Consider the following 23,857-nt stretch of genomic DNA (forward strand, 5'->3'; position numbering starts at 1 on the left):
TGTGAAGCAGCAGTGCTAACCATCGAGCTACTGTGCCACCGTAAGTGTAAATTAAACATGTCATAAGTAATTAAAATGAATCATCAAATGTGAACGGTTACTTTAGACATTTAGATTCAGATACCATTGCCTCATCCCTGCTCACAACACAGCATAATCTGATTGTCAAGTCTTTAAAATTACAATCACCAAAGTACAAATCTGAAATTGCCACTCTACCCACCCCCCAAAAAAACCTGCACTTTAGAGAGTCAATGATAAAAGCTTTCAAGATCAAGATCAATAGATTTTTGTTCAGTTCAAATGCATTCAAACATACACAACAGGAGCAGAAGTAAACCGTTTGGCTCCTTGAACCTGCTGTACCTTTCAATTAAATAGAAATCCATATCCCCATCTAGCCCCACTAACCTCAAATTCCTTTCCCATCAGAAATCTATCTGTTCTTCTTAAAATGTTTTAATGAACCTGAATCTAGCTCCTTACATTGATGGCCATATGATACCTCAAAGAAGGGTATCAAGCGTGAGGGGCAAGATTTGGGTAAATGGGGTGATGTACAAATCAGCCATGATTAAACAGAAACGTAGCTCAGGCCTGAAGAACTGAATTTCCTGCACTTAGTGAAAGTGTACAAAGTTAAACATTTTTAAAGAACGTATTTTGAATTCAGCATATTCAAAACATATCTTCCAGGTAAATGAGAATTTCCATTATTGAGTGGTACGCTATCAAGCCAAAACATTGAAAAATGATTAAATGCCAAGTTTTCATATTGATCGGCTATGACCATGATGGAATGCTTCAAAAAGAAAATATTATTTGAAAATTGACTGTCACTATCAACTCTCACAAGCTTTAGCTGAATGCAAATCACAATATACAAGTATTCTGTTAACAAATGATTTGAATGTATTACAAAAAAAACTATTTTGCTCCTGGATTGATACTTCCATTGATTATCAATGAGTGCAAGCAGACTATAAAGTAAGGCAGCTTATCTTAGATGTAAGGGGTTTTATTTATACATCCAGCTTTGTTATTCAGAGGAGATTTAAATCTGAACCACTGACCACTGACCACTCCTTCCCTGTCCACTCCAACTCCATATATAACATTAACACACACACACACATACATATACAAGCAGTCCCTGAATTGCAAACTAGTTCCATTGTCAAGTTGATTTGTTTGCAAGTTAAAACATAATGCAAAACAATGGAAAGCAGCTGTTCCTAAATACAAGAAATGTTAGTAGATCTGGTCTTTAAAAAGAGAACCATGTATTTGATCATGCTCATTGGTACATAAGTGTATCGGTATATGAGCAATTTTCTCCTGATAATTTCAGACCACTTGTCATCACGGCAGTATTTGTGTAGGTGATAACCCCTCAGACTAAGAATGTTGCTTGGTCATGTCACATATTTGTGTGTGAAGTCTTTTTAATGGTTGGGAGGCTTTAGCGCTGTACCGATAACATGGCTACAGCTGACCAGGAATTCTACCACTCATACCACCAATACTGGTGTAATGGAATGATTTGCAGATTGATCATCAACCTATTTATGACTGCAGTATGACATACCTTCCCTGAATATTGAGTGCTGAGATGCAACTTAAATTGAAGTAGGGACACCTACCACTAGACCTGTTTTATTGCAGATCGAGGCCATTTAAAGGGATTCAGAGTGAAGATGATCAATGATGACACAAAAATTCAGAACGGTTAACTCTACAGTTTATGTTGGAGTGGAGGCACAAGCATAAAGCCATGTATATATTTGCTGTAGAAGACAAAGAATTAATTTCTTCAATTAAAGCTAAGGAGTCATAGGCCAGAACTGATGAAAACTAAATGTAAAACATATTAAAGAATTTAGTTACTCAAAGAGTGACATATGACTGGAATACTAAAAGGTGTAGAAGAGGTAAAAAGATACTTCAACTGTTTAATGCAGAATGTGATTGGAACGTTAGGAAATAAAAGGAGACAATCGCTTGAAGTTTTAAATGTTCCAACCAATTCTACTTTGCAAACATCTGCGAAAGGTCATAATGATCTCTTTATGTTTCGTTCCACTCTGTTAGTACGAATGCAGTAAATTGGCTTTCAAAATTACATGTAAACTTTCTCATTATAATCAAGAGTTAGAGGAAAATGGAAAATGGACAGTGTGATCCAATTGAATGGAGGAACAGGCTTCAGGGGCTGAATAGCATACTCCCCTTCCCATGGTCTACATATTGCTATCTATTTATTAGAGCCAGCTGAAAAAATTACATTATGTATTACAATTATTCTTTAATTCCTTTATAACGTGATCTTAGGTGGACTAGAAGTTTCTATTCTTTCCAATATAATAGCCATTCATGCATCTGTACTGTTGATTAAATCACTGAATCAATATCTGAATGCTTTCCAAACCTCAAAGAAATTCTATTACGGAAGATTTTCTTCATTATTATCCTCCCGAAAGTCAAAGTTAATTTTCAAATGAGGAGGAAGTTTATTGCTATTTCTTACACTGCACCAGTACCTCCACAGCAAAGCTACATGAACAGTTATAACCTGGGAAGCAAATATACTTGATTTTAATAGGGGACTGACTGGTAAAGAAAAGGATTATTTTATAAAAAAATATATATTTGAAATTAAGTATTTGTTAATTCTACGAAAGATCTCACCATCTATCTGTTTAGATGATATAGAGTTTATGCTAACACTGTGAAACCAATATTTTCACTATCCCCGCTGATATTATGTTGGATTCCTTTTCTTTAAAATAGTAAATTTTAATTCACCCATAAAGATTGTAACAGGGATTTTGAAATCAAGAGCAATTTGATTACATTTTCACTGCCCAGTGTATGTAATGTTTCGAACATTGTCATGACAAAAAACTCATCCCTTTTCCACTCTTCCCTGAAAAATGCACATCTCACGATGGGGCATTTTTTCAAAAGCTGCCAGCTGTTCTCTATTATTATGCCCAAGCGTCCATTCTTCAGGTTTCTGTTTGCATGGTGCTGAGTCATGTACCCAGCTATGGGAGTTGTTAGTTTATCTCATTTTCACAAATATTTTCCAGAAGGAGGAGTCACCACATAATGACCAAGAATGGATGGCCTGATTGATACTTTTGTTCTATGTTTACCTTATTGCTGCACCGAAAGTTGGGTGTTTGTGAAACTCAGTTCCAGTAATGAGCACATATTTACCCAGTCAACCAAGTACTGAAGAGATTGTTTAATAATGGTGACTATGATTCCTCATTTCATTTGTGTCATTAAAAAAAGCCACATTTTTATCTGCAAAAGGATTGACTCACTTGACACGAAAAATAAAAAAAAGTTACTTATTTAGTAGCTGGAGTTTTTCCCATATTTCAAGAAATACTTTGCACAGACTTCAATTTGCTACTTGTAAACTTTCAAATGTCAACTATCATTAAGCCAGCTCCTAATTCAAGTTGAATAGCTTTAGGCCAATTCAATAGGAGTCAGACTCAACCATTATTATTGTTCACTCAATCTAACTGACATCCACTAAATTCCAATTATACTAATCTTATTAGTTAAAGACATAAAGAAGATCTTCTAAATTAAATACTCATCAGGCACATGTCAAATTAAATGTACGTCTATAAAGTAACTATATTTTAGAGAAGTTCAACCACATCAGGACAAATTAATCATTAAGAATCAAGAGAAATCAGTTCTGCAGAGCACAAGAACAAAAGAAAGACGAGAAGATAAGATTTAGGAGCAAGAGTAGGCAATTTGGACTTTTGAGCTTTTCATTACCAGATCCCAATAATTTTATTGAATGTCCCAAGTCCAATTTTCTGTCAGTTTCCCATAATCCTCAACATTCTAATATTGCAATTGAAACCTGAAAATACGCAACATCATTCTGGAGGACTCAGAAACCAATAATAATAAATATTATAAAGCAACCATAAAGCTAGCAGACAGATGTCTGTCTACCTACACTGATCAAGAGACTCATCTGAATCATCGGAACAATCCGGTTCACCATCGCAAAGCCAGTTCAATGAGATGCAGGTCATCTGGTCATAGCAGAGAAATTCAGCTGGTCCACATGCTTTGTGTTCTACAAATCAAGACAAACAAAAAAAATTTTTAATGGCAGAAGGTGGTTCAAAAATACATAGCTACTGTACTGTCAGCTTACTGCTTAAAAAAAAATATACACATGGTTAGTTTAACCAGTTCCATGACCCAACAATTGTACGGGTTCAGTTGAGAATGCACAAACTGATGATTTGGTCCCTTACATTGGCAGAAGATAATATTGTCAATATTGATAAAAGTTTGCAAAATTTCAAATTCTAACAATTTAGTAGCTTTTGTACAGTAAATTCAGCTGTCTAACTTTTGAATTAAAAATATAAAAAGAGGTAAAAGTCTGTTCATCAAAATAACTAACACGTTTCTGGGACTACTTCAGAAAATGGAATTGATCAAATCCATGGTGGAAACTGGAAAATACTTCAAGCAAAATTTAATTTTAATGTTCACCTTTAGGAGCTATATCTTCTTCAACATTAATTGCATGAAAAGCTTTGTTTACATATTGTGATGAGAAAATCCATGTTTGAAGTTAACTTTTGGTTTCCAGCTCAACTATGCAAAATCCTTGGTTTAACCCACTGAGGGATACATAACTAAACAAAAACTGTTATCAGCAAACAAAGAGGTTGTCACATCAGTGTGTTAATCTGAACAAAGGAGGACAGCGTATTAAATTCCACTCGGCACAAGGTGTAAATATGTTTTGTTGCTATTTCCCGGTGGAAAGTATGCCAAATTTGCTAAGTAATTGTACAAAGTAATTTAAACAGTGAGTATAATGCAAAATGATAAACAATTTTGTGAAGACGGTGTTGCTGAACAAAGAGACCTTGGAGTGCAAGTTCACAGGTCCTTGAAAGTAGAGTTGCAGGTAAATAGGATAGTGAAGAAGGCATTTGATATGCTTTCCATCATTGGTCAAAGCATTGAGAATAATAGTTGGGCTTTCATGTTCCGGCTGTATTGGACATTGGTTAGGCCTCTTTTGGAATCTTGTGTGCAATTCTGGTCTCCTTTCTATAAGAAGGATGCTGTGAAACGTGAAAGGATTCAGAAAAGATTTACAAGGATGTTGTCAGGGTTGGAGGATTTGAGCTATAAGGAGAGGTTTTAAAGGCTGAGGCTGTTTTCCCTGGAATGTCAGAGGCTGAGGGGTGACATAGAACATCGAACATTACAGCGCAATACAAGCCCTTCAGCCCTCAATGTTGCGCTGACCTGTGGAACTAATCTGAAGCCCATCTAACCTATCCTATCCCATTTTCATCCATTTGCCTCTCCAATGACCATTAAAGTGCCCTTAAAGTTGACAAGTCTACTACTGTTGCAGGCAAGATCAGAGTGGTGCTGGAAAAGCACAGCAGGTAAGGCAGCAGCCGAGGAGCAGGAAAAATCAATGTTTCTAATGAAGGGCTTTTGCCCAAAATGTTGTTTTTTTTCTGCTCCTCGGATGCTGCCTGACCTGCTGTGCTTTTCCAGCACAACTCTAATCTTGAGTCTAATCTCCAGCATCTGCAGTACCCACTTCTACTGTTGCAGGCAGTGCATTCCATGCCCCTACTACGCAGAGTAAAGAAACTACCTCTGACATCTGTCCTATATCTATCACGCCTCAATTTAAAGCTATGTCCCTTTTTTTTAGATTAGATTACCTACAGTGTGGAAACAGGCCCTTCGGCCCAACACGTCCACACCGAATCTCTGAAGAGAAACCCACCCCCCCCCCCCCCAATATTTACCCCTGACTAATCCACCTAACACTACAGGCAATTTAGCATGGCCATTTCACCTAACCTGCACAAACTTTGGGCTGTGGGAGGAAACCGGAGCACCCTGAAGAAATCCACGCAGACACAGGAGAATGTGCAAACTCCACACTGACAGTTGCCCGAGGAGGGAATTGAACCCAGGTCCCTGGCACTGTAAGGCAGCAGTGCTAACCACTGAGCCACCCTTGTGCTAGCCATTGCCATCTGAGGACAAAGGATCTCACTGTCCAACCTAGCTAACCCTCTGATTATCTTATATGACTCAACTAAGTCACCACTCAGCCTTCTTCTCTCTAACGACCTTATAGAGGTTTATAAAATCATGATGGGCATGGATAGGGTAAAGAGACAAGGTCTTTTCCCTGGGGCGGGGTAGTCCAAAACAAGAGGGCATAAATTTAGGGTGAAAGGTGTAAGACTTCAAAGGGACCAAATGCACATCTTTTTCACTCAGCGGGTGGTGCACGTATGGAATGTGCTGCCAGAGGAAATAGTGGAGCTGGTACAATTACAACATTTAAAAAGCATCTGGATAAATATATCAATAAGAAGCGTTTAGAGGGATATGGGCCAAGTGCAGGCAAATGGGATTAGGTGAGGTTAGGGTATCTGGTTGGCATGGACGAGTTAGACCAAAGGGTCTGTTTCCATACTGTACATCTCTATGACTTAACAGTTTCATTATTTTATCCATATTAACCAATGTTATTGGAATCAAAATTGGATTATAATTTCAGTACTATTGAAAAGTTCCTGTGCTTGTCATGGATAGCTGAAAATGTATTTATAATTTGCTTCTTTGCAGTATGCACATGAAAATACAGCACAATAAATGTTTCAAGGAAAAGTTTTCTTCTTTTTAAAAGAAATTTTAAATGTGGTTAATCACATTGAGCAATGATATCACAGGTAGGTATAAAAGCAGTTACTGCTTCCCTTTTTAGCTGGGGATACCAGATGCAGTGTGTCCAGCTTATAAAACATTCAACAATTCTTTTGATTATGCAGAAAGACATTCCAGGTAATACTTCAATTCAATTAAATGATTAATCACCTAACTTTTTCATGGGCTTAGCAATGTCTTTTCAATTTTCAGTATTGAGAGTGAAACGATCAACCTCAATGGATTTAAGCAATTCAACTCCTGCTCACTCCCTAAAATACTCAAATCAGTCATCAATTCCAAAAAGCTTTTCAAATTGATTCTATGCTGGAGATTTTGGTGCTTCAACAGTTTCCATCTTGATGGCTCCACAATCTTTGACCAGGTCAAATCAGATTACTCTGAAATAGTTTTAGTTATTATCCCCGGATGCACTTATTTCTACGCTTGCTCCTAAATCTGCAGGGGCATTCTGGGTCTGGGAGTCTTATCCACATTTTTGCCTGATCTGGTTTCCACTGATAGCAGGAAGAGAGGGTGGTGTTAAATTCAAACTGGCCCCATTTTCATTGTAGTAAATTTTAATCCACCAGACGGAAGTTCTGATTTTTTTGAGCAGTTACAACTGCACTTGAAAAGAGGATAGTGTCTCTAGAAATGTTCAGCCGAATGCCAAGGCCTTTGAAAAGAAAAGGAATGTCTGCCTCTTTTTATAGGAAGTAAAACAAAAATCTGAGTGGTCATACAAATCATTAGCCCTTTAAGAAAAATTGAATGACTGAAAAGATTTATTGTCACCTGCATCTAAGTACAATGAAAAGCATTGTTAGTAAGCAATTGTCATGATATACTGACTTGTCATCTGGTTGGACATTGTTTGATGATATGTCACTCTCATTAGCTAATACAGAGAGCTAGATGTACTGTTTCTTTTAAACCTCTGAGAGAGTTCCATCATGCTGTGTGTAAAAACATTTGCTAACTTCTCTCCTGAATTACTTGTTTAAAAATAAGTGTCGTTATCCTGGAAAGACAATGTCTTTTTGACTTCATACTTCCTTTCAACATTGAGTAAATCTCAAACAAATTATTATATATTCTTCATTATTTAATCATTGGAACCTTCATAATATTCTAATAAATCTGCACAACTCTCCTTCCAGATTCAACATATCCTAAGGTGCAACATATCCTAGGCCTCTCAGCCTAGTAAAAATACCTCCCTATTTCTCCCCTTTTTTTTAGCTTTGACAAAGGGTCAGTTAGACTTGAAACGTCAGCTCTTTTCTCTCCTTACAGATGCTGCCAGACCTGCTGAGATATTCCAGCATTTTTCTCTTTGGTTTCAAATCTTTTCTGAATCCTTTCAACTTTCAGACAATCCATCCGATAGGTGGGAGATCAGAACTGAACACATTAACATCCTGCTACTGTGCCAACAAATTCCCTTATCTGTTGTCCCCGAAAGTGGCAGAAGACAATATTGATGTCGACATCAAATATCATCTATTAACTATTTCTCTTTCCGTAAATGAACGCAGAGTTGCTGAGCATTTCCAGCATTATTTCATCAATCTGCACATGTCCATGTAAAATATTCATGATTACAGCAAAACTAAAGTTATGGAGGGAGGGTGGGGAAGAACCAGTATCAGAAGAACACACAGAACACATTACCTATTTAAACAGATTGTATTAAAACAACATGAGTTAATAACATGAGTGAGACACTATCCATGGGGCTTTGAAAAGCTACTGGATTTGAAACGTCAACTGCTTTCTCCCTCCTCCAATGCTGCCATAACTATACTTCTCCAGTACTTGCTGCATTTATTGAAGACCTTAAAATGCTACAGAAATGACAAAGATGAAGCACACACTCACCGAAAACTAAAACAGTTCAACTTTCCCCATTCTGCAAACCAGTTAAAACTTTCCGAGTGGTGGCACAGCTCACTACGGCATGAGTCCGGCCATGGGATATGCACCGCCTTCCAACGGCCAGCCATTATACAGATTGGATTGACCAAATTGTAATGGGGACAATAAAAAAGGTTTCAAATTATTAATATTATTAAAAATTTATTTGAAAGATTTGTCAATCTATTTTGATGCATAATTTTGTTTAACAGGATCCATAAATATGGGTGCTTTAAACCATGCATTGTCACTTGTTTGCTTCAAATGTACACCATGCTTATGTCAACAATTATGTGTCTATTTTCTTCAGAGTTTTGAAAATTATTACACAACATGACTGGATATTTCTTTTTTTACAATTCTTTACGGATGTCGTATCAAAGAGTCAAATTCCAGCAGGAGTTACCCTGAAGCAAGATGATGCTTTTGATTGTAAATTACAGATGGAAAACAGATTCCAATGAGATTTACAAAATGGTATCATGTTTGTATTCTTTTCAAGAATTCTTCTAGTTTTTTTTAAAAACGCATAAGCAGTCCATTTATTCAGAATATCACTGGAAAAGCATTCTCAAACCAATGCAGCAAAGCAAGTTGCACCAATGTCTTTTGCTTCTCTCTCACTTTCTTTTTCCAGCTTTGCATCGCCATTCATCTAGAACTTCATCTTTATTTTTGATTGTGCAACATGTTGACAGTTTATGATAAATTGAATTACTTCGCAATTTCACTCGAACACACTTGGATCAATAGTGCATCACAATTCCTTTTGTCATAGCAAAATGACAAATATCACTCTTCTTTGAAAGTGGCTTCCTATTATTTACTGAGGCAAATATCAAGAATTTAAAATACCAGGGTTAAGTAATTGGCCCATCTCTGTACCTTTTTTGTTAAAAAGCACATAAAACCAACGAAGCCCACAAAATGCAAGTACGAGCCTAATTAACATTGATTTGGAACATAGAACGTAGAGCAATACAGCACAGAACAGGCCCTTTAGCCCTCAATGTTGCACCAACCTGTAAACTATTCTCAGCTTGTCCCCCTACACTATCTGTGAACTATTCTCAGCTCATCCCCCTGTACTATCCCATCATAATCCATGTGCTTTCCAAGGATTGTTTAAATCTTCCTAATGTGGCCGAGTTAACTATGCTGCACAATTCACTGCTCTGCAGAGAAGATCTGCACTTCCATTACTCTTTTTGGGCTAGAGGCAACGGGGGTCCTACCTATGCTTCACAAAGAATACCATTCCCTGCCAAAGCTCATCCAGCCCTGAGTTTAGCTTGAGTTTTTACTTCTCCCACCAAAGTCATGATTCAGCATTTTCTTGTCCCCTAAATTTCTGGGCTGTGTGTAGCAGCCTTCTAACTGTTTGGTGCACAGCACTAAGTGAGGTAAAAATGAACAAGAATCATTATTAATAGAGTGATTTTCAGTCCTAGACAAGAAAATGATTGTTAAAATGATTTAAAAGACTAATTAAAAATGTCAAACACTTCAGCATTAGTGAGGCAGTACAACATCAATATGAACAAATGCTGACTTTTGCAATTTATTTGTAGTCAGGTAATAGTTGAGCAATGTCTCAGTTTTAAGTGTCTTATCCTCATCTTGAAATATCTCAATAGCCTGAAGTGCACCGCTGATTTTAATTATGCCTTTATTCCTGACCATATGTTCAGCTACCTAGGTCTACAAGTTGAGACTAGGTCTTCAAGCTCACTTTCCACCTCTGAAGACCTCCTTATAGTTTAACTTTTCAGTCTAGCATTCGCTTCGCCACTTTAATGTTTCCTTAAGCCCCATTCCCAAACTGATTAGCATATAATTCTATGATATTCGTTGGAAGGTTATATGACAGTTAAAGTTACTAGTTGAATTCAAGTTGCTCTCCTCAAATGGAAAAAAAGCAGAAAAGGTAAAGGAATTTAAGCATGTTGATTTTGTTTCTTAATAGCTTTACTGTGTTGCCCGTTACTAATTTACGTGGTTTTAGTTGTCACTTTTTGGACAGTTCGGTTAGGGTAATGTGAATTAATAACCTGATCCATTTTGACAGTCTTGGTCTCAATCGAATAAAATGTACTTCCAACTGAAGTTCATCAATATTAGCATGGACATAAATTGTAGCAGACATTCTAATCCTTATTTTATAGTCAATAGTTGCAGATAAAATACAACACACCAATGCAGAGTTGAATTAATTTATAACTGGTGTGTTAGCTGTAAATGAACTTTCTTTAAGTGATTCATTTCTCTAACTTATTAAGAACACAGGAAGTTGGAAGCAGAAGTAGGCCATTCAGTCATTCAAGCCTTCACATACCCCTTGAGGTGATGTGCAACCATATATTCACCAGTCGTGATCTAACTGAATGACTCAGCTTCGAAGGTCTTTGTGGTAGAGAATTCCAAAGATTCACCACTCTGAGTGAACATGTTCCTCCTTATCTCAGACCAAAATGACTTACTTATTATTCTGGCACTGTTTCCTTCCATTCTGGACCCTACAGCCATTGGAAAAATTCTGTTGAATAGGACTTTTTTTTTGGTTTTGTTGTAGAGTTTTTTTGAAACGATTTTCACTGCGAGGTTGGCTACATTTTCCTGCTGTATTTTGCCAGATTTGCTTCAAACTATCTTACCCATTCAGTCTGTTCCATCCAATTCTGGGCCCATCTGACCATGTGATTTCCCTGGAACAAGGCAAATGTCACAGAATTCATCAGTATCCCTTGTGCTTGTGCTACTGTTAAATAGCACCTGGGCAAACACCTCTGGTCCAGAGGTGCCCTGACTGGGATTATAAAAGAACACTGCTTTATGGGCAGCGAATTAAGGTCTTGTTTGATGTGGTGGTGCTAAGGCAGATCTTCCTTATATCTCAGGACCATCAATGGAAGCTATGACACCAGTCTGATACAAGGTTGCTAGCATGATCACCCGCCTCGCTCTATTGCCAGGTGAAAAACAGACCACAATAGAGTAAAAAAGCTGAAAATGGATAGTGAGCTTTTCAACATTCAGCTGCTCACCCCTTACATGAAGAGAGTCTTGACTCTGACCTCTCCAAATGCCTAACGTCCATATCCAAGCCCCTGGAGGGGTATCAAAGACTGTCCTTGACTTAATGCATAAGATTGAAAGCTGTTCCCCCTTGACATGGCAGGCTTCTTGCTTTTGGGTTTGCACCAAATGGCACAGCAAGACATAAATGATAAGAGCTTGATGTATTTAACAGAGAGGGCAAAGCACAGAGACAAGTCAAGATAGAGATGCTGTAGTCATCCAGGTTGAGTCAAAGTGAGTGGGTGCTATGAGAACAAGCAAAGACCCTGGGGTTGAGTTTGGTTAGTCCATGACCTGGATGTGTATCCCTGAGGGCACAATTTTCACAGGACATTATTACATTGTTGGCTGCCATTGCAGCCTAAGGTGCAACATTGAAGTGTAGAGATACCAATAATCCTAAATGGATCTGAGATGTGCCAAGAAGATTTTTATAGGCTGGTATATGCTAGTAGACATGTGGTGCTATGACTGGTGCCCATGCAACATGCCCTGATACACTGATGCTTTCAGTTCAACATGGAGGTCCATTGGAGCAAACAGTGAACTGAATTCATCAGGTATCTGCTCTGATTTCTACATTGAGTTTTCTCAACATCTAGTTTGTGTGGTGCATTGGAGAAGATGGGAAAGTAATGAGATGAGTGCTGGCATTTACAAGGTATTTAACAAGAAATAATTCCACTTAACTGGTCATTGGATGCTCCCTAGAGAAGCTCACCACGTGACTTGTCAACAACATACAAGATGTGGTGAAATGTTCCTGACATCAAGATCAGCCTTGCCAGTTGTACTGTTCAATTCTTCCTCAAATCTTGCTGTAGTCCAAGTTACTCAGGCCCTTAAATGTCCACTCTATGAAAATGCCTCTCATTCCTCCAAAATCCACATAATACAGATTGAAACACTCCTTCATGGAAATGTTGTACATTCATAGGAATCAGCCTAGTGTATCTCCACTCCAGTTCCTCTAAGTATAGCCTTCCTTGGGTAAAGAGACTTGAGGAGCCACAATACTTCAGGTACAACACACCAAATATTCTGTATAAGTGGGGAGAGACTTATTTGCTGCTATACTGAAGTCATTGTGGGGCGGCACTGCTGCCTCACAGCAACAGGGACCTGAGTTCTGTTCCACCCTCAGGTGACTGTGGAATTTGCACATCGTGTCTGCATGGGTTTCCTCTGGGAGCTCCGGTTCCCTTCCGCAATCTAAACACCCGCAGGTTAGGTAGATTGGCCATGCAAAATTGCCCATAGTGTCGAGGGATGTGTCAGTTACATCAGTTAGCCATGGGAAATGCAGCATTACAAGATAAGTAAGGATTGGATCTGAGTGGGATGTTATTTGGAGCGGTTAGTGTAGACTCATTGGGCCGAATGGGCTGCTTCCACACTCTAAGGATTCTATGATCTTGCAGTAAAGATATTTTACTGTTTGTCTTTCAGATCACTTGCTGCACCTGCCTGTTCAAAGACTTATGAAGGAGGACCCCTGGGCCCTTTTAACCAAAAAAGTTTCCAATCTTTCATAGAGTCATATAGTTCTTTTAGAAATAGTCTTCACCTTTGTTCCTACTGTCAAAGTGAGTAACTGTATACTTATCCATATTGTATTCCCTGTGCCATGTTCTTGACAACTCACTGAGCACATCGAAATGTTCTTGGAGACTTTTAAAATCCTCTTCACAACTTAAATTCTCACATCATCTGCAAACCTGGAACCATTACAATTGGCTCCTATATCCAAATCATTGATGGATTGTGAACAAGTGGGGATCAAATACTCATCCTTGCAGTACCGTACCGTACCTGCCAATCTAAGAATGAACCATTTATTCTGTTTTCTGCCTGTTAACCAATCATCAATCCATACTGGTACATTAGCCCTGACCTAAATGTGTTGTAAATTTTGTTTCCGAACTCTCCAAGTGAGACTTTGACAAAAGCGTCCTGACAATCTAAATACATCACATTCTCTGGTTCCTCCATTTGGCTTTGTTTTGTGACATCCTCAAAATGAAATTTGTTAAACAGGACTTCCCCTTCATAGGTTAATGTGGACTCTGTCTAATCAAACAATTGTTTCCAAAAATAACTGGAAAGTGCATACTTCAGATAGATGCTTGTATCTTCTGTAGTTTCCTGCTTTGTCTGTCTCGCCTTTCTTAAAAATTGAGGTTGCTTTTACAACCTGTCAATCTGAAAGCACCATTGTAGAATCAATAAAAGTTGATTGCCACACTCTCTACAGCCAAAAGCTTGTTTTCAACACTATAGCTTGAAAATAGAGTCCTGGGGATTTGTCAATTTCCAGTCCCGTTAATTTCTCCAATACTACTTCACTAATATTATATTTGTTTTCAGTTCCAGAGTCTCATTAGGCTTTCAAATGTAATCATTTCAGGGATACTTGATGTGTCTTTCACTCAGAAAACAGACAAATTGCATTTTAAGCTATTCTGTCATTCTTTTCTGTTCCTGCTGTCTGTTTTGTTATTTGCCAATATTGAAAATTATTCCAGGAAATTGAATATGTGACTTTAAAGTAGGGAATGAATTATGTTAGTGCACCCCTTGTATAATTATGACACACACACGCAGACACAGTTTTTCTTTTATCCTAGTGTAATTATTCCCTGTGCTCTAATCCTGCTTAATTCAAAACTATGCCTACACCCAATTTCCTAATTCCTCATCCCTGCACCTACACCCAATTTCTGGACATTTTTCTTTAAAGATCTAGATGTTTTTCTTTCCTTTTGGTTTTATATTTCTACTTCTCTGTTTTTTTTATTTCTGCTCTTGTAACCAGGATGGTGCTGAAGAATTGCAACTTTGTACACATTTCACTGTGCTCTTATGATTTTATAATTGAATACATGTAACAATAAAATCTAATTCTAATTCCTCTATTTCCTGTAATAAATTTTTCAAACTCTGTTTGTAATAGATGCACATTTGTTACTAATTTTAGCATTTCTACATACCCGCAAATTATGCAATCTAGTTTTCTGTTTGACATTCATATCCTATTATCTGTCTTTATCAATCTTCTTTCACTAAATTCTAAAATTCTCTCAACCCACAGACTTGCAACTTTATTTGGCAAATGTAAGCCTCCTCCTTTGGTCTAACACGATCTCAAACTTTCCTTGTTAGCCAATGTTCTTTCACATTTCTGGTTGCATTCTAAAAGGAAAATATCTTTTTTGAAAAACAAAATGATCTAAATACAAACTGTTGTCTATCTATCATAAAAACTTCAGGTATTTTTCCAATTTACCACAGCCAACTTGGATTCACAGACTTATATAGCACGGGATTAGATCCTACAGTCCAACTCATCCATGCCGAAGAGATATCTAAACTAATCTCGTCCGACTTGTCAGAATTTTGCTCATATCCCTTTAAACCCTTTCTATTCATGCACCTAACCAGATGTTTTTCTAAATATGTTTAATTGTATTCTTTTGCATTCTTTCATAATTGCCTATTTAGATTTAAGACCCAACTTTCGGACTGAATTACATGTTTCAAACATTCTATCAAACAATAGTTACTGTTCTCTAAAGGTTCTTTCAAAATAAAAAGAAGATAATTAGGCATTTCTCAATGCATAATCTTAGATCTAAAATAACCAGTGTCCGAGTTAGTCTTCTGGGGCAAGGGATTGAGGAACCATTTCAAGAATTATTTTCTCCATGACATTCGTACTCTTTACATTTTCCCAGTGAACCTGCAATCCTGATACATGTGCCTCTAATTTCCAGTCTCATACTGTGCCCGACATGAACACTGCTGTCTACTAACTTATATGCCACTCCTTCCAATCTTTACAGTGTCTCACTGCTTCTTAGCTCCACCCAGACAGATTTTACATCTCATTCTTCCAATGAAAGATTCTTGCCATCTAATACACTGATCTTGTCCCTTATTATAAACATTATCCTACCTCCTTTTTCTTTATACTTACTCATGCTCAATAAGGAGTGGTATTCAATATTCCATTTCCATATTTGGTTGCCTTGCAGCCCATATCTCTGCAATAACAATTGAATCAACCTTCTAGTGTTTTAAATTCACCTTTCTTGTTGAGAATGCTGCATGCATTTAGTCAAACCACTTTTAATTAATGTTTTCTAACACTATTTGTTGATTCAGAACTTGTTTCTTTTGTATTCCACTCATTTCAACTTTTCAACTTCCCACAACCAGCTTTGGTTTTTATTCTATTCGAATTCCATGTGGTAAGGTTCCCATTATCCTGGCAAACTATTTTAAACTGTTCCCCATAGCATTGGCAAATACCTCCAGTTGGATATTGCCCCTTGTCATGATAATGTGTAATATATTCTCCCTGCGTAGTTTCCATCTATGCCAGGTTACAATATCACAGAAATGTTAACCTTCTTTCCTGCACCATTTTTCTATTGATGAGTAGATTAACTCAATCTTCCCACTACTACACTCACCAGCACACAGTACTTGAAGCAATCCTGAGATAAGTAGCTTAAAGATTCTGTATTCAGCTCCTTGCCTGGCTCCCTGAAATCTAATTTCAGGGCTTCATCAGAAGCCAGAACTCTGGCAAACAAATCGTCCATTTGCTGAACAGGTTTAAGATGTGCCATTTGGATTACTTCAGAGTGTTGTGGGTTGACAGCTACAGTAGAATGAAACCCTCTGATCATTTTGGTTTTCTTGCCATTGATTCAAGGTTTCAATGTGTCAAGAAACATTTGGAAATTCATGTGTTCAGCAAGAGTCCATTGACCAATACATAACGTAATGAATAGCTTCCAGAAACATGTATATTTGCACAATTAAGTGATAAAATGCTGATCTATGAGCAGACCTGAGCATCATACTTTTGGAAGGATGTATTCACTGACAGGATAATTTAGATTAGATTAGATTACTTACAGTGTGGAAACAGGCCCTTCGGCCCAACAAGTCCACACCAACCCACCGAAGCGCAAATCACCCAGACCCATTCCCCTACATTTACCCTTTCACCTTACACTACAGGCAATTTAGCCTCACCAATTCACCTAACCTGCACATTTTTGGATCGTGGGAGGAAACCGGAGCACCCGGAAGAAACCCACGCAGACACGGGGAGAATGTGCAAACTCCACACAGAGAGTCGCCTGAGGCGGGGATTGAACCCGGGTCTCTGGCACTTTGCCACCGTGCCGCCCACGCGGCATGTAGGTTTTCAAGAATGGTGTTTGGACTTCAGAGGTTGAGTTACGAGGAGAGATTATACAAATTAGGCCTGTTTTCTCCAGAATTTACAAAATTAAGGGGTTATCTGATTGAAGATATTAACAGGAAGAGAGGATAAAATATTTCCACCATTTTGGGATTCGAGAACTAGGGGGCATAGTTTGAGACTTAAGTTCAGACCATTCAAGAGAGATGTCAGAAAGCACTTTTATGCACAAAGGATAGTAGGTGTTTGGAATTCTCTTCCACAAATGGTTAATGGTTAAAGTTGTTAATTTTAAATCTAAGGTAGGTAAATTTTTGTTAAGCAAAAGGTATTAAAGGATATGGACAAAAGGCAGGTAGATTGAGTGAGGCAACAAATCAACCACAGTCTCATTGAATGGTAGAGAAGGTTGAGAAGCTGAATGGCATACTGGTGTACCAATAAAGATAGGATTGTATTAGGGTTGCAAAATCCTGTAATGAGAGCAAGCTTGAAGGAGAAAAACTGATACATGCAAAGAAGTGTGGAGGTTGTGAATTCACTCCTAGAAAATATAGATGGCAGAGTAGACCAGGTTATGCATTATGCTGATACAAACTCTAGGCACACAAAAGGCAGGATATAAATAATGCAGAGGTCATCAAGCAGCAGAGAAAGTGGCATGTCCAGTGTAGGGAAACTAGTGTTCTTACTGCAAGTAGCTGAATCATTTTGCACACAAGTATCTGACTAAAAAGCACAGCATGCAGGTACAGATGGCCACTGGAGAGATTCCAGCTGAAGATTCTGACAACTTATTCTGTACCATTCAACAGGCTGGTTGAATCAAGTGAATAGTGTTAAATGGATTGTGACTGCTGATAACAACTGAAGGTGAACATCAGGTCAACTTCAAGCATTAGACTGACATTGGTGCATGATGCAACACATGACCTACACAGACTTGTGTGAAGCAGAACAACATGATAATCCAAAAATGAAGTCCTCAAAAGTAAAGTTAAGGCAATGCAATGGCACCATACCCATGCCAACAGGACAGGTTATTCTGTGAGCACATTGCAACAAGATGAATGAGCATATGTGGAAAGCAATTTCAGTTCATCTCCCTCACAGCAAGTCTTAAGCTTGAACTGGTAACTATCAACATGCTAAGTGACTTAAAATATGTTGCAGTATATCAAACCATTGACTATGGACCAGACCACACAGGAGTAAACAATGCGTGTATACTCTTACAAAAACAGAAATTACTGGAAAAACTCAGCAGGTTTGGCAGCATCTCTGGAGAGAGAAACAGAATGAGCATTTTGGGTCAAATGACAGTTGTTCTGTTCTGAAAAAGTGCACTGAACCTCAAACGGTAATTCCACTTTCTCTCCACAGATGCTGCCAGACCTGTTGAGTTTTTCCAGCAATTTTTGTTTTTGTTTCTAATTTCTAGCATCTTCAGTTCTTCTGGGTTTTTTTTGTTTATAAGGTCAGGTAGACTTCTAAAAGAAGTCTGCCAAAAAGTCTTCTAAAAGTCTTCTAGAAGTCTTCTAAAAGCATCTGCCAAACAAATGTCCAGCTGTTCTTTAGCCCAGCCTGAAAGCCAAGACAGAAGAGCTGGAAAAGAAGAGCATAATCCAGAATGTGACAACTATGGATTAGCAGCATGATAGCACTGAAACAACCTGGAAAGCGGAGAGTAAGCATCACCCCAAAGGATTAACTAAAACCCTGAAGGGATCTTACTACATCCATACCATATATTGAATAAATTTTGCCACAACTCGCAAAGGCAAAACTATAATTGGAAAAATCCTATGGAGCAGGGAAAACTAATTGGCGTTTGGCAGTTGGGGACAGGAGGTTTAACACAAATGGAGGAACGATATGTACGAATTGAGAAAGACTGTCTTTCCATTGGAGTTGCTTATGAACATTTACACCAGCACCTACTTGGAAGGCACTAACTCACCACTGAGATGAGAAATAAGCCATTTCCTCAAGCTACTAACATACGATGCAGTAAATCTTCAAGGAGCATTACTATGGTTGTGCATATGCCATCTACATGTGACATTCAATCAATTGAATTAGATATATCGCAGACATGTTGTTAAGAACAGGACTCTCAACGAAGAAAACACAGATTGCTACAGAGTGTGAAAACCAGACTCAGTGTCAAGCAGCAACATGCTATGCTCTGGAATTTATCAATAAACACGAGGCATAACCGACAAGGTCAAGCTCAAGGTAGATGGTGGAAAAGCACAACTGGTCAAGATGCAACTCTCAAAGTGTTGAAAGAAGTGATGAGAAAAGGATGGCCTGAGAATATCAAGGACACCTGTTGCTATGAGTGAGTATTGGACAGAGAGAGAGACATTGACTGCCCAAGTGAAATACTGTGAAAAAAGGAAATAAAGTCATTATTTTGAAAGAGTTGGGATAGAGATGCTAAAGTGCATTCATGCAAGTCAACAGGAATTTAGTCAAGTGAAGACAGCAAGTAATCTGCTCTGCAGGATGGCCATGAGCAACAGAATTAACGGCCACGTCAGCCAGTACTGGGGTGGGAATGAATACCAAGCTGAGCAAGTTTGAGAGCCACTGATGACACATGACTTTCCAAACAGACCATGGATGAAACCAAGTGTAGATATCTTTAAAGTAACAGGAACTGTTCAGGTTGACTACTATTCTGAATACTGGGAGGTAGACCAGCTGACTTCAATGACTACTGCAAAGATTGTGTTTTTAATCATTTGACAGTCAGCTGAAACATCATTCCCACTGTCTGCCTAATTTACTAGAGTTTTACAAAAAGTCTCAACTGAAGTAGATTGAGGGGAACCAGTAGATATGTTATATTTGCATTTCCATAGTATGTGCAACAAGACACCTTACAAAAAGGCTAAATCACAAAATTAGAACCCATGGTGTTGGTTGCAATATGTTGGCATGAATAGAGAATAGGCTCATAGGTAGAAAACATTAAATGGGGCTAAGGAGTGCTTTTTCAGTTGGTGACCCATGATCAGTAGGGTTCCACAGAGAGCAGTCCTGGGACTGCAACTGTTTACAATATATTAATGACTTGGAGGAAGAAACTGAGCTTACTGTACACAGATTTTCAGACAACAGGTGAGAGAGATATAGCCAGTTTATAAAGAGATATTGATACGTTAAATAAGTGGATAAAGAGTTGGCAAATGGAGTATAATAAGGGAAAATGTCAAGTAGTTCATTTTGGATGGAAAAACGAAATAACAGAATAATATTTAAATGGGAAGAAACTACAGACATCTGCAACACAAATCAATCTGGGGGCACTTGTGCATGAAACATGAAGCCAGTACACAGGTGCAGCAGGGAATCAGGAAGGCTAATGAAATTTTGACCCTTATTTCAAGGGGTTAGAATAAGAGTAAGGAGATCTTCTTGCAACTCTATAAAGGTGCTGGTGAGACTGCATTGAGAGTACTGAGAGCAGTTTTGGTCGCCTTATTTAAGGAAAAATCTCCTTTCATTGCAGGCAGATCAGAGAAAATTCATTAGGGTGATTTATTGTATGGAATAAATGGCTTGTGAGCAAAGATTAAACAGGTTAGGAGTCTACATTCTTGAGTTTAGAAGGATGCAAAGTGATCTCATTCAAGCAGATAGGATTCTTAAGGGGCTTGAGAGGGGATATTGTGAGACAATGTTCCCCTGAAATGGAGAGTTTAGGACCAGAGGACATGGTTGCGATAAAGTGATGCCAATTTTAAGACTGAGAGGAGGAGGAATTTCTTCTCTTCGGGGATTGAGTGTTTGGAACTCATTGCCACTGAGGGAGCTGTGGGAGGGAAGAGTTCTTGCATATTCAGGCTGAGATCAATAGATTCTTGATCATTAGGGGAATCAAGGGTTATGGAAAAAAGGCATAACAGAGGATGTGAAGAATATTGGATCAGAAACGATCATACTGAATGGCACAGCAGGTTAAAGCAACCAAACAGCCTACCCCTGTTCCAGTTTGTTATCGTCTTATGGTTCTGACATCCTAACTAGCAGTAATTGATATGATTGACAAAATCCAGGTGAAACAACCAAAAGCCACATTTCACATTGATAAGTATGCAAGACCATTTGCTATAGCATTGAAGGGCTTATACCCAAAATATCAATTCTCCTGCTCCTCAGATACTGCCTGACTGGCTGTGTTTTTCCAGTGCCATACTTCTTGATTCTGACTCTCCAGCATCTGCAGTCCTCACTTTGTCCCATTGAAAAACTAGTCAGGGTACAAACCCTCAACGTTCTCAACAAAGTTAGTCCAGGAAGCAAATTGGGGACCTATGTAAAGCAGTTGTCACTTTAATGGTTGCAACCACAGGTGCATATGCCCAACCAGTGAAGCTGTTCCTCAGCTTCAGGTAGCTGATCAGAAAGAAGTGATTGCATCACGCACACAGATCATACACCAATCATCAGACTCAAAGGTTAACAGCAATCCAACAACTAAAAACTGAACTATGGATACCAAGCAACAAATAACACAGGAACAACAATACCTGGATGACCAGATAACGAGAATGTGCACCCTTAAGTTATGGTTTAATGACTGTGTGCGCAATGTTTATGCAGAAATTAAAGAGAATAATGAACTGCTAAGGCACAAGAACATTGGGCACATATGGTAATTCAAAGGTTCATGATCATTCATGCATTAATGCAAAAGGGAGGGGATTCGATTGAAAGGGAATCATGTAAATCATTTCTCTTGGTTTGCCAGTCATATGGCCTGTAATATGAGGCACACAAAGTATCAGCAAACATCTTACTGATACTTCAACAAAAAGGCCATGTTGAACAGATTCCTTTGCAGTGCACCCAAAAAAGTGGTTTTGGAGGAGAAGGTGGTTAGGAAGTGTAAATATCTGAGCATGATGATCCTGGCATCATCACTGTGGGCCAGATTTTTTGTACTTTCAGTTGTATTTGAAAACTACAATAAATCAATGTTAAACAAAAACACATGGGAAGCTTTAGATTTTATATTTGTGTGTAAAACATCGCCACAAAATTGTCAATTTCAATGCAGTAAATTGCTGGCAAACTCCTTTTTAAGTAAATTTGTTAAAGTGATCTTCATCAGCACCACAATATTTGAGTGAGAGAAGTCAAGATGGCCACAGCATGTCTGAGCTCGAAGAATAACTTATGGATGAAATGGAATTTTTCTTCTGTTAGTCTTCAGTTACATTTAGTGACAAGTGACAGTCCAAAGCTAATTTTTAAAAAATCTTTTGACCTTCCACAAAGCAGCTTGATGATTATTTCAGGAGCATAAAATTTCAGGAGCATAATTGGCCGTTTCTTATTGCTAACTATGTTACATTCTCAACAATTCTGTGTAACAGTATGTGACATTAAAGCAGTATTTTAGTCGAAAGGAGCACTGCTGTCAATTTAGTTAGCAAGCATTGTTCCGTAAAACGCACAGAATTGATTCATCCATTTTTGATTACATTCAGCGAAGGTTAAACAGGATCTTGAACAATTCATCTGCTCTTTTTCAAATGGTAGTGGGGGTAATTTACATTCACCTGAGTAAGCAGAGATCGTCAACAGTGCAACATTTCCCCAAGGCTAAAGTACGTTCTCAAATTATATATTAGAACGAGAGTTAACTTACAAACTTCTGATTCAAATGCATGAGTAGTCTTGTTGAACCAAGTTTGACAATTGTAAATTAAATACTTTATAGTTTAGTAGTGCACAGCTAAGTATTCAGAAATGCTGTAAAGGAACAAGGGTGCATTCCAGTCACTATATTAGAACAGTGACTATACTTCGAAAAGACTTCAATGACTATAAAATGGCACTGTCTATCAAACCTCATTTGAAAAAAACAATGATTTGCTCCAATTCATAGTTTTCTTGCCTGCAGTGTTTTTTAATCTTGGCTGACATTGAGCTTCTTATTTCAAATTTTTAACAAGCCTTTTATGTAGAACTTTGTCAAAGATTTTATTAAAATCCATTTGGACAACATCTATTGCTGTCCTTTAAGATATTTAAGCCAAATAATGAACTTAAATCAGCTAAGCACAATTGGTCTTCAAGAATTCTGTGGATTGTCCTGAATTAACTTATCTTTTCAAGTGCCTCAAGTAAAAGCTAAGTATAATGGATGCTGGAAATCTGAAACAAACACGAAGTACTGGAGAAACACAGCAGGTCTGGTCGCATCTGTGAAGAGCAATTCAATGTTCACATTTCAAGTTCACTGTTCTTTTTTCAGGATGGATTTACAAAAGGAAGGTTGTTCTTGTCAAATCTGCTGAAATTTCTTGAGGATGTAACTAGTAGAGTAGATCAGGGGAGACAGAAGATGTAGTTTACTTGGATTTTCAGAAGACTTTTGATAAGTTTCCACAAACGAGATTACCATGCAAAATGCACATGAGATTGGGGTGGTGTACTGAAAATGGATTGAAAACTCGTTGGTAGATAGGAAACACAAGGAACAAAAAGAGTCTTCCTTTCCCCCCAGATGTCAGGCAGTAATTTCTGTGTTATCTCTGAAAATGCTTGTTGATTTTTTTTCTCCCCTGTTTATTGTTTCTAAAACTGTACCCATAGGAAAGATAATGGTTATGTCACTTTCTACTGATGCAGAGCGCTGGGCTGTTGCTCTGGAGAGAAGGGATCAAATCTTTCCAAGATTAAAATCAATGAGTAAACTTTAAAATTCAGTGCTACAGTCAGTAACGGTGATCACAAATTCATAAAGAAAACTAATTCATTAAAGAAAGCCAGATAGCACGTCATTCTTTCTGAATAATGTTGTTGGATTTATCACTCTCCAATTTCCTGTTATATGCCTTGTGTCTTGGAAGATTGGAAAATTACAGTGCT

General features: G+C 38.0%; 1 protein-coding gene across 1 annotated transcript in view; it reads right to left on the bottom strand.

Moving 5' to 3' along the window:
* The window catches only part of LOC122551725 (low-density lipoprotein receptor-related protein 1-like), a 1,892,490-nt gene that overhangs the window by 1,594,783 nt on the left and 273,850 nt on the right, over positions 1 to 23,857 (bottom strand). Inside the window, exon 2 of the mRNA XM_043694091.1 lies at positions 3,995 to 4,117. Coding sequence (XP_043550026.1) covers positions 3,995 to 4,117 — 123 coding nt within the window. The remainder of the gene's footprint in view (positions 1 to 3,994; positions 4,118 to 23,857) is intronic.

The sequence above is a fragment of the Chiloscyllium plagiosum genome, chromosome 7 (assembly GCF_004010195.1).
Source record: "Chiloscyllium plagiosum isolate BGI_BamShark_2017 chromosome 7, ASM401019v2, whole genome shotgun sequence".
Classification (NCBI taxonomy): domain Eukaryota; kingdom Metazoa; phylum Chordata; class Chondrichthyes; order Orectolobiformes; family Hemiscylliidae; genus Chiloscyllium; species Chiloscyllium plagiosum.